The 12,795-nt window shown below is 39.1% G+C and overlaps 1 protein-coding gene across 1 annotated transcript; it reads right to left on the bottom strand.

The window, feature by feature from the left end:
* Positions 1-7,026: 7,026 nt before the first annotated feature.
* LOC127183127 (translation initiation factor IF-2-like) lies at positions 7,027-12,226 on the bottom strand. Its single transcript, XM_051138968.1, has 3 exons — positions 12,085-12,226; positions 10,567-10,803; positions 7,027-7,049 (listed from the first exon to the last, which is right to left on the bottom strand). Exons 1-3 carry the CDS (start codon positions 12,224-12,226, stop codon positions 7,027-7,029), a joined length of 402 nt encoding a protein of 133 aa, XP_050994925.1.
* Between the last annotated feature and the right edge of the window lie 569 nt (positions 12,227-12,795).

Here is a 12,795-nt window from a genome sequence, read left to right as displayed (position 1 = left end):
TTTTGTTGTTTTTTTTAGTATTATTTATTTTCGAACACACCTAATAGCTAGAGCGCATTAGCATTAGTGGTTCGCCCCTCCATCGGGAGTTACTGTCATTACAGTTTGATAGTTAAGCTTTGCTTTCGCCGTCACTTTAATGCATATTACCTGATTGCAATAATTTCCAAAACTGCGGCGCCATTTAAAAACAACAAAAAAAAAAAATCTACGATTACGAGAACAAAATGCCGAAACGTTTCGAGAACAAAGTACCGAAAAGTTTTAAGAAAAAAGTGCCAAAAAGTTTCAAGAACAAAGTGTCGAAAAGTTTTGAGAAAAAAGTGCCAAAAAGTTTAGAGAATAAAACGTCAAAAAGTTTTGAGAAAAAAGTGCCAAAAGGTTTAGAGAACGAAATGCCGAAAAGTTTCGAGAATAAATGTTCTAATATTTTAAGAGTATATTCTAGCCTATTGCACGTGCAAATGGCCCAGATTGGGAGAAATTCCAAAGTCTCAAAGGCCATGTTCACACAGCAGCAGAATATGGTTGTCAATACCGTATTTAAGTCCTTAATACGATTACTTTCACACACAGTACGGTTATTTACGGATGTGACAACCGTATTCTATAAACAAACTCACATCCGTAAATTTTTCACAACCGCATTCTTGGAACACACACGCTGTGAGCAGAACAGGACTGGACAACTTGTCTGCAGTGTTGCCAACTTCTTTCAATAGAAAGTAGCTAAACCCCGCTTGAAAATTCGCCAAATGTGGCTAGATGATGTCATACGCCAATTAGCATATTCATGACGTCAGTGCGTCGTACCCTCTTGCCTCTCTGGGCTCACATACTGCTAATTTTAATGCAGCCAAATTCTCAATAAAATGGTTTTCACAGATATATTTCATAGATATGTTCATGTATTTTCAACAGTTTCTGTTGTCAGAATATGACATGGATCATGAATATGAAATATTGACTGAAACCTGGCCCATTAAGATTACATTACCAGCTCTCCAAGACGAAGATATTAATCTATACTAAAATCCTGATGCATAATCACGACATTCTCTAATGAAATCAGATACACATACGATTAAGACAGTGGCTGTGGTGTGATTTCGGCTTTACACCTGCATATAAAATAGTTAGAAGCAACAGAATATTTTTTTTACAGACAGTATTGAAAAAGCGACCGTAAGCTGCTGTGTGAACGGGACATTTCGAGACTCACACCTGTAAGTAAATGCGGTTGTCAATCCCAAAAACTGACCGTGTGAATGTGGCCACAGTCTCAGCTTTCAAATTCTGTCAGTTTTATAGGGAAATACAAACAATGTCTTACAATAACGTGTTTTTCGCACTCTTAAATGATTGTTGTATTCACTTTAAGCGGCATGTAAGTCACACAGCTTTCTGATTACAATGAGAAATTTGTTTCATTAAATTAGGCTATACTGTTTTTTTTTTTTTTTTATGTGCAATCATTTACTGTATTATACCGTGAATAAAACTTTGTATTTTGCTATAAAACTGATTTTGAAAGCTGAGACTTTGTTTTATATTAAAAGTACCAAAAGCACAAAGCTTATTACTATTGGGGGGCTGGCGCACTACAAATAATGAATGCAATCGAAGACATGAAATATTATTTCCAGGCATACTGTCCCTGCGAGTATGACACATGGTATGATTTCAGCTAATAATCCCACATATATTTGTGGTGTATTAAAAAGTGTTAAATAAGAGAGCTACAGCGGCCCCCCAAAGGAATGTCAATTGGGGGTGTGAGCTGATAAGATAAAAAGTTGTTCCTGTTCAATCTGTTAATAAATATTATATTATTGATATTAAAATGTTTCTGCGAGTCCTTAAAATGATGATGCGGTCACTCGGATGCAACAATATTCAAATAAATTCCAGTGGCTTGGCAACTTCTCCCAGTGCTCCCAATCCAGGCCATTTCCTTGCACAATACAGGCTATACTCTCAAAATATTAGAACTTTAATTTCTATGATTTAAATTCTCAAAACATATCTACTGTATTCTTGAAACATTACGACTTTATCCTCATAATACTTCAACTTTATTCTCGTACTTTTGACTTTATTCCCGAAATATTTCTACTTTATTCTTGTAATATTTCAACTTTATTCTATTTCAACTTTTTTTATCATAATTTTGACTTTATTCTCGTAATATTTCGACTTTATTCTCGTAATTTTGACTTTATTCTTGAAATATTTCCACTTTATTCTTGAAACATTTCGACTTTATTCTCGTTATATTTTGACTTTATTCTTGTCGTATATTGACATTATTCTTGTAATTTCGACTTTATTCTCATTATATTTCAACTTTATTTTCATCATTTTGACTTTATTCTTGAAATATTTCAACTTTATTCTCGTAGTATTTTGACTTTATTCTCACAATTTTGACTTTATTCTCGAAACATTTCGACTTTATTCTCGAAATATTTTGATTTTATTCTTGTGATATTTCGACTTTATTCTCATAAAATTTGAACTTCATTCTCATAATTTCGATTTTATTGTAATATTTTGATTTTATTTTCAGAATTTCAACTTTATTCTTGAAATATTTCAACTTTATTCTTGTAGTATTTTGACTTTATTTCCATAATTTCGACTTTTTTCTCATCTTTCAACTTTATTCTTGAAATATTTCGACTGTATTCTTAAAATATATCATTATTCTTGTAATATTTTGACTTTATTGTCATAACATTTCGACTTTATTCTCGTAATTTCGGCTTTATTCTCAAAATATTTCAACTTTATTCTCAAAATATTTTAACTTTATTCTCATAATATTTCGACTTTATTCTCGTAATTTTGACTTTATTCTTGAAATATTTCCACTTTATTCTTGAAACATTTCGACTTTATTCTCGTTATATTTTGACTTTATTTTCATAATATTTCAACTTTATTTTCATCATTTTGAATTTATTCTCGAAATATTTCAACTTTACTCATAAATTTTTAATTTCATTCTCATCATTTTGACTTTATTGTCATAATATTTTGATTTTATTCTCGTAATTTTCGACTTCATTCTCAAAATATTTTTACTTTATTCTCGTAGAATTTTGACTTTATTCTTGAAATATTTCCACTTTACTCTCAAAATATTAAAACTTTAATCTCGTAATCTTAGATTTTTAAAAATTATTATTATTATTTTTTCTTGTGGCACTAAAACGGCGTCATACAAAACAGTTCAAACTGTGTTATTTAAATGCATTTGTATTTGACCGTTGTAAGAGGTGGCAGCTTTCCCACTAGCAGACACGCCCCCAAGTGTTTTTTTTTTTTTTTTTGTTTTTTTTTCAAGATTTTGATAGCTATTTTTTTTTACTTGGCACTTTATTTAATCATTCAAATTTGTCTGGGTGGTTAATAACATTTTTATGTGGTGTGACAAACTCAAAACATATATTTAATATTGCTTTACACAGACTTTAATATTAATAAATAAACAACATTTTAAATGGATAATGTCAAAATGATTGGCTGCTTTTAGTCTGTTTGTGTTTGGTTTCAGGTCATCCATATCAGCAGTTTTAAAACGGTTGGTCACAGAGAGGAAATATGTGGTTTGTTGCAAAGTATGAGGATGTCATGTAAAAAATGTGAAAAATACAAGTTTGTTGGTGGGCATAACTACAATTTTGTCACATATTGCACCACAAGTGTGTCACAGATCACATCAGTGTTTCCTGCAGCACTTTTTCCTATAGCTGCAAAGAAAAAGTTGAAAACTTGAATCAATTATCATTGCATAATGCAAACTGTTTCATGTGTTATTTTTTGAAAAAGTGTGCAATAACTAACTGCTAATGTCTATTCCAAATAAAGCCAAGTAATTTATGCAGCATCCTGATTTTGATTACAGATGGCAGTTTTTGTCACCCATAACTGAAACAGTATGAAGGTCACCTCAATGAAAGTAGTAGTATTTGGCTCATCATTTGATGTCCTATCTAGACTGAGTCGGCAACATTTATTCATGCAACATTTACTTATTCATGCAGTTTACATGCAACATCTCTTGGTGACGGATCACAGTAACCTTGAACAGCTGTTCCTGTGGTAATGACTTCCTTCTCTTGTCTGATAACCGATCAGTGTTTCACAAAACAGCCAGTTTCTTCTGTATTATGAAGACATCAGCCTCTGTGAGAGAATATATAAAGATTAAGAAAAAATTAAACGATCATATCTGCACCTGTAAACCACTCATCTGCTGTGCTTAAGCATTTGGAAAATGAAAATTCTGTCATCATTCACTCACCCTAATGTCGTTTCTTATGTCTAATGTCGACGACAAAAGGAGATTACACTGTAGAAAGTTGGTACCCTGTAAAAAATAAAAAAGTGAGTCAGCTTAAAATAATTCGTTACCCTGCTGCGTTAAAATGTTAAGTTCAGTCAACTAAAATAAGTTTAGTCAACTTGAAATGTTAAGTTGTACTAAGTAACAACTTGTTTTTGATATTTGTGTTCACTAAACTTAACAGATGAGTAAGTAACCCAACTGCCTTAAAATTTTAAGTTGATTCAAATCAAATATCTAAGTTGTCACTTAGTATAATTTAACATTTCAAGTTGAATAAACTGTTTTTGAGTTGACTGAACTTAAAATTTTAAGGCAGCCAGGTTACAAATTATTTTAAGTTGACTCAGCAAATTATTTTTTACAGTGTAGACCTAAACTAAAGGGTTGACTTCCATATGGACAAAATCAATCAGTGAGTCAAAATCAAAATCAGTCAATGGGAACTGAAACTGCTGAAAGTCATAAAGGTTTGCATATACTTGAGGCAATTTTTAATTTTACGTGAACTATCCCTTTAAATGTATTAAATTAATTTGATGTCAAAAGGTCAAAGTAAGGCCCATTCACACCAAGAATCTTACCTTTAAAGTTAACTATAACAATATTAACAATCTGTTTACTATCAACCTTATTTTTCTCGTAAGAGCGGGTGCAGCCATTTGTAAATTTTATGGGTCTGGCTTCTGGTCTCATCCGCGTCCAGCTATTTTTAGCTGTACAAAACCTTGTTTTGCTGCTTGATATTGCAAGTTTTTTTGTCTTACCATATTATTTTAATGTATTATCTTAATTATGAACACACTAGTAGTGCAAAAGGTTATTGTTCCTGGTGTGAACAAGCAATAAGAGTTGTCTTCGAACAAACGAACGTAATTTTTCTTATGCATCACTGAATTTGTATATTGGCTGTGAGCGGGAAGCTTTAGAAACTGTCTGAGAGAAACCCACAGATACACTGAGACACTAACTTCAGCATAAGGATTACCAAGCCTGAAGACAGTTTCTTACATAACACTGCTTAAAGCAGAATGCATTTGTGTGTGTGTGTCTATGTGTGTATTTGCATACAGTTTTCCAGAGTGCAACACAGTAAACCCACTGTGAAAAGTTGTGCAGAAAAAAACACTTTGAGACAGATTTTGTAATAGATTGCTTCATAAAGCGTTTCTTCATGCATCAGACCAGCAAGGCACAGAGGAGGGGTTTCCCCAGCACAACTGTAGGATGAACACATGTATATAAATATTTAGTACTGATCTGAATAAGATATTTTGCATAAAAGATGTTTACATATAATACACAAGAGAAAATAACAGCTGAATTTATAAAAATGACCCTGTTCAAAAGTTTACATACACTTGATTCTTAATACTGTGTTGTTACCTGAATGATCCACAGCAGTGTTTTTTTTTTAGATCTATCTTTTCACACTGAGGACAACTGAGGGACTCATATGCAACTATTACAGAAGGTTTAAATGAAAACACAATGCATTAAGAGCCGGGGGGTGAAAACTTTTGAACAGAATGGAGATAAGTAAATTTTTCTTATTTTGCATAAAAATCTTTTTTTTTTTTTTTTTATTTAGTACTGCCCTTCAGTAGCTGTAATAGATATTTACATGTTTCCCAGAAGACAAAATATGTTAAATTTACCCTGATCTTCAAATTCCAAAAGTTTTCACCCCCCCTCTTAATGCATTGTGTTTCCTTCTGGAGCATCAGTGAGTGTTTGAACCTTGTGTAATAGTTGCATATGAGTCCCTCAGTTGTGGAAAGATGGGTCTCAAAACCATACAGTCATACTTGGAAAGGGTTCAAATACACAAAAATGCTGAAAAACCAAATAATTTGTGGAACCTGAAGCATTTTTTTTTTTTTGAAGAACAGCAGGCAGTTTAACTGTTCAGGACAAATGAGGGACTCATGAACAACTATCACTAAACATAAAGAACAGCTGTGGATCATTCAGGTAACAACACAGTATTAAGAATCAAGTGTATGTAAACTTTCGAACAGGGTCATTTTTATAAATTCAGCTATTATTTTCTCTTGTGTGCTGTATTTAAACGTCATTTCTGTGAAATATCTTATTCAGGTCAGTACTGTACTAAATAAAAAATAACATGCATTTTGTATGATCTTCTTATTTTTGTAAAATAATGAACATTTTGCAGATTCTGCAAGGTGTATGTAAACTTTCATCTGTAAATTGCAATACACGTGTTTACACGTTCAGCATGTACACTTTTATTTACGTACAATAAGCATTTGACTCATTTTAAAGCACTTTGAATGTGTCTGATAATTGTGAGCATGTGTTTTGCATGCATTTGAGTGTGAAGTTGACTGCAGCAGCTCTCTGACCTACATTTCTCAAACAGCACTGAAGCAATAAACAGATCTTTAAATTACAGAAGCTGAGAAAAAAAAACATCCCACAAACGCTTCAGATTGAATACTCTCTTAATAATTAATTCATTTACCACAGTGTTAAAAGAAAAAAAGAAGCATAGACAGCAGAACATAAAATGATCATCTGGGGTATCCCAGCTTTTTTGTACTGCATGAATCCTCTGCAGCATTTCAATGTGTGTGTGTGTGTGTTTGTGCAGCTCCCTGTTCAACAGAGGAGAACATCCTTTACTATCCTTTATGACACAGAACCTAAGTTCAGGAACGCTTCCGCAGGAAAACTGCAGATGTGAAAGGGGGAGGACTGTCAGCTTAACAAAGATCGGAGATAATCAAAGCCGAGTGCACTGCAGGCGGTTTGCAGAGGGATCCCAGGCTTTTCCACATCAGGAGGAAACCCTCAGGGCCGTTTCATGCTTTCATTTGTTCTTCCGTTCACTGTCTTCCTGTCGCTCTCCCTTTTTCTCAAATAGAAATGTACACTGGTAAGCAATCTAATCAAATATTCTTAAAATCATCTTTAAAGGGATCATTCTGACAGCTGCGTGACATATTGAAGGCTTAATGGACGTGCATGACCGCTACGCTCGCGTCTTGCATCTTTTGCGGCGTCTCTCACATGAGCGCCTCATAATTGTTATTCAAATACAATTTAAATACTTTTTAATCTCAAACGCTTGTCTTGTCTTGCTCCGCCTACACTCTGTGTATTCTGGTTCAAGACAGTTAGGGTATGATGAAAAACATTTTCTCCCTTAACTTTTAACATTTTCTTCCAGAAAAAAAATTTTCTCCGTTAACTTCAAAAATAATTTCAAAATCATCCTACATCGCTGGAGAAGTATCGACCCAGTCTTTGCAAAGTGAACATGCAAAGAAGATCAAACACCCTTAACAAAAAAGGTAAAACAGCGATATAGGGCGATTTTGAAGTTGAGGGAGAACATGAGATGGGAGTTTTTAGACATACCCTAACTGTCATGAACCGGAAAAAAACAGAGTTCAGGCAGAATAAGACAAGACGAGCGTTTGACATGAAAAGTATATAAATTGTATTATTTTTAATGAAAGTAACCCATCGTTTTGCTAGATAAGACCCTTCTTCCTCGGCTGGGATTGTGTACAACTGCATTTGGCATCATTTGAAGCCGCATTTAAACTGCATTTTGCAAGTTCAAACTCAGGGCATCATATCAGTCCATTATATGGAGAAAAATGCTAAAAAGTTTTCCACAAAAAACATAATTTCTTTACGACTGAAGAAAGAAAGACATGATCAACTTGGATAACAAGGGGGTGAGTACATAATCTATAAATCTTTGTTCTGGAAGTGGACTTCTTTAAGACGCCGTGTCAAATTAAAAGAATTTCTACTTTTACACGCAGCGCCGCTCATCAATGTCAGTTTCAAAGCAGTGGGACCAATCAGAAGAACTCGGAGGCGGGCAAGCGTTGCGAGCTTCTATTTACAGTAGCAAGTTGGCATGACAACTGTTTTATTTGACGGCAACATGGTGGAGGAGGTGCTTACAGTGGCTGTGTTCGGAAACCCTGAATTATAAAACCTTTCTTCAAGTCATTATCACAACTTGTTCCTTATAAAAATATCCTGGAAATATCGCTGTCATCACGTCTCAAAAGCGCGTCTCGAGACCCACGCGTTCTATGCTGTGCTTTTTTAAAAAACATTCCTGAGCACTGCATCTTGTGTTTTTAGATGCAAAGACGTGTTCTATGTGAAGTAGCCTAATTCCATGGGCAACACTGTTTCTGACATTTTCAGTGATAAGATTGTCCTGTTTTGTTTTTGCTGGCTCTCGAAGCTCCGCCCTCTTCTGAAAAGGGGGCCGGGAGCACCAGCTCATTTGCATGTAAAGGGACAAACACAAAAACGGCGCATTTTGGCTCATACCCTAAAAGTGGCAATTTTAACAAAACATAAAAAATGATCTGTCGGGTACTTCGAGCTAAAACTTCACATACACAAATACTTATTTTATGTCTTGTAAAAAGGGTCACGTTTAAAGAGTTAATTCACCAAAGATGTTAATCACCAAAAAATGAAAATTGTGTCATTACGTCTGTCATGTGCCTGGTCTTTGTCTTCTGTATTCGTGTTTAAGGACTTTTATTTTGTAGTTTTTGTGTCTTATTGTTCCCTGCTTCCCTGTACCTCTGTTCCCTTGTTTGTTGCCATGGATCTTCATTGAACCACACCCACTCCCTCATCAGTTACCCCGGTTACCAATTAGATCATTACCTCACCCTGTGTATAAATAGTCCTTGTCTTTCCCCTGTATTTTGGTCAGTTGTTTAATGTCTGTGATGGTTGCTCCCTGTTCTTGCCTGGATTCTAAGGGTTCCCCGTTCTGGATAATTTGTTGTTTTCTTTGGATGTACAATAAACTCTTGCACATAGATCCTCGTCTCATCTCCGCTTCGTTACAGAACAACTGACCAACTATGGATCTAGCAGGAGTTTATCGCGACCCTCTGAGCACTCTTTGCTCAATTTTTCAAAACGGCCGACCGATCGAATATTATGTGGAGGAGTTCCTTTATTACAGCCAGCTAGTGCCTGGAGATGACACCAAAATAAAGGACTGTTTCTGGAGTGGACTCGATCCAGAGGTTAGTTTAAACTTACCGGATGAGGACCCCAGCTGGACCCTGTCACAGTATATAGACTTTGTTTTGCTGTTCTGTGAATCCCCTTTTTCTGTTAAGGAAGTAGAGAGGGTAATTCACAGCATGGCCGCCACGCCAGAGCCAGTCGCAAAGATGGCCGCCACGCCAGAGCCAGTCGCAAAGATGGCCGCCACGCCAGAGCCTGTCGCAAAGATGGCCGCCACGCCAGAGCCTGTCGCAAAGATGGCCGCCACGCCAGAGCCTGTCGCAAAGATGGCCGCCACGCCAGAGCCTGTCGCAAAGATGGCCGCCACGCCAAAGCCAGTCCACAAGATGGTCGCTGTCTCCAAGTCACGCCACATGATGACCCACGTGTTGGACTCACCCCTAATGGCTGTACGGACAGCTAAGATGGCGCTCCCTCTTGTTGCGGCAGCTACCCCTGATTCAAGTCAAGCTACAGGGCCGAGTCAAGCTACAGCAGCTGTTCCCCACGAGTCAAGCCAAGTCAATGTTGTTCCCGAGTCAAGCCATGTTGTTCCCGAGTCAAGCCATGTTGTTCCCGAGTCAAGCCATGTTGTTCCCGAGTCAAGCCATGTTGTTCCCGAGTCAAGCCACGTTACAGCAGATCTTCACAAGCCAAGTGACGTTATCGCTGCTGCTCTTCCCTTAATGGCAGTGGCCATGTGGTGTGTGTGGGCTACACACTGTGCTCCTGAGGTCACGCCTGTTCACAGGTCAGCCTCTGAGCTCTCGTCTGATCACAAGCCTGCGCCAGAGCTCTCGTCTGATCACAAGCCTGCACCAGAGCTCTCGTCTGGTCTCAAGTCTGCCCCAGAGGCCCCGTCTGGTCTCAAGTCTGCTCCAGAGGCCTTCCCCGTCGGAGAAGCTGCGCCAATGCCTCCAGAGGTGTCGGCGCCAGCCGTAGAACCTCTTACGGAGGGGGCGTTAACCACCAAACTCTCTGCTTCTCCCTTTTCCCTGTCTACATCCTCTGTCACTGTTCTCCCCAGGTCCCAGAGCGTGATGCAGATTCCTGTTCCGCCCCGCAGGGCTGCTGCGCCTCCTGCTCCGCCTCCTGCTCCGCCTCCTGTTCCGCCTCCTGTTCCGCCTGGGAGGGCTGTTGTGCCTCCGGCTCCGCCCTTGGGGGCTCTAGTGTCACTGGCTCTGCCTCCGGCTCCGACCTGGAGGGCTGTAGCGCCGTCTGTTCTGCCTCCGGCTCCGCCCTGGAGGGCTCTAGTGCCACCTGTTCTGCCTCCGGCTCCGCCCTGGAGGGCTCTAGCGCCGCCTGCTCTGCCTCCGGCTCCACCCTGGAGGGCTCTAGTGCCACCTGCTCTGCCTCCGGCTCCGCCCTGGAGGGCTCCTGAGCCTCCTGCTCCGCCCTGCTGGGTACCGCCTGCTCCGCCGTGGAGGTCTTCTCTCATGATCTGGTGGTCCTCAGCTCCTCCCATCTGGCCGACTCCACCCTGGCCTCTTGCTCTGCTTCAGTCCCTTGTTTATCTCCCCTTACATGGACCTGGCCCTCCATCCCTTCCCCAGTTCTGCTTGAGCTCCTCCCCCTTCCTGGACTGGTATTTCTGTTTGGAGCGTCTGGAAGCCACTCTTTTGAGGGGGGGTTATGTCATGTGCCTGGTCTTTGTCTTCTGTATTCGTGTTTAAGGACTTTTATTTTGTAGTTTTTGTGTCTTATTGTTCCCTGCTTCCCTGTACCTCTGTTCCCTTGTTTGTTGCCATGGATCTTCATTGAACCACACCCACTCCCTCATCAGTTACCCCGGTTACCAATTAGATCATTACCTCACCCTGTGTATAAATAGTCCTTGTCTTTCCCCTGTATTTTGGTCAGTTGTTTAATGTCTGTGATGGTTGCTCCCTGTTCTTGCCTGGATTCTAAGGGTTCCCCGTTCTGGATAATTTGTTGTTTTCTTTGGATGTACAATAAACTCTTGCACATAGATCCTCGTCTCATCTCCGCTTCGTTACAACGTCGTTCCAAACCTGCAACACCTTTGTTCATGTTCAGAACACAAATTAAGGTATTTTTAATGAAATCCAAGAGCTTTCTGACCCTGTGTAGACTGCACTGCAATGTAACCATTACGTTCAAGACCCAGAAAGGTAGTAAAGACACTGTTAAAATAGTCCATGTGACATCAGTGGTTCAACCGTAATGTTATGAAGCTTTGAGAATACATTTGTGTGCAAAGAAAACAAAAATAACTACTTTATTTAACAATTCCTTCTCTTCCGTGTCAGTATCCACGACACTTTCGCGAGTAGAGAAGAAATTGTTTAATGAAAAAGTTGTTATTAAAGTCGTGGTCTTGAACGTGTCAGTTGCGTTGCTGTCTATGCAGGGTCAGAAAGCTCTCGGATTTTATCATAAATATCTTAATTTGTGTTCTGAAGATGAAAGAAGGTCTTACGGGTTTGGAACGACATAAGGGTGTGTAATTAATGGCAGAATTTTCACTTCTGGGTGAACTATCCCTTTAAGAATATGACGAAATGGCACAAAACACTAAGTAAAACATGGCATTTTGAAGTAGAAAGTTTTTTCTTCTAAAACGTACTTCAATGATCTTCTTTTCACAGTGTACTTCTCAGTTATGTGTGACCCAATGTGAGTTTGTGGATGTAAATGGTTGTCACTGCTCAAAGAGGAAGTCTGAGTGAGATGACAGTTACGCCTTCTGCTGATAGAGGACAAAAAGTCAAGCAGACAGCAAGAGCCACTGCTGACACTGTGGACGGAGAGCTCCAGCGAAGCTTCGAGTGATTCTCCTGCTGCAGTGACCCCTGTGGAGGTGAGAGTGAGGGATTGCAGCATCGTCAGCAGGGCTGGCGCTCATAAACCTCCGGGTGGCACGCTAGAGAGAAAGTGCTGAGCTGGGATCCTCCTGCCAGGGATTTCCTCGCTCTGATGTACACCCCCCCTTCCCCTTCGTCCCGCACTCTAATCTTGGATTTATGCCACCTGAGCAAGGAATGCTGGGACTCGAAGCTGCGGCCTGCAGAGAATGAGCTTTTGGCCATTAACAAGAGGGAATGGCCAGAGCAGCAATGCTTTGCAGTGGTAATAAAATGCTAATGATAAGCAGCGCAGTGCACACGTGACACGTAAGTGAGATGGAGCAGCGAGGAGTTGCTGTTTATGATGGCCAGATGCAATTTTCTCCATTCGGCTGTAAACCAGAGCGAACGAAATCCAACCCGAGGTGAATGAAGTATGTCAATTTATGTCTGCGTCCTGCAGTCTAATCAAACTGAGCCAACTATGTGAGTCTTTCCAAGAGCAGGTTTATAGTCTTCAGAAGCGCTCAGTCCATTTCCCTGCCAGTTTGGCTTGTATTGATGGCGTCTGCAGATCTGTGGAGCACTGAGGCGTATGGAGCTGAC

Source organism: Labeo rohita, chromosome 20, assembly GCF_022985175.1.
Source record: "Labeo rohita strain BAU-BD-2019 chromosome 20, IGBB_LRoh.1.0, whole genome shotgun sequence".
Classification (NCBI taxonomy): domain Eukaryota; kingdom Metazoa; phylum Chordata; class Actinopteri; order Cypriniformes; family Cyprinidae; genus Labeo; species Labeo rohita.
This window is presented reverse-complemented; position numbering and strand designations above follow the sequence as displayed.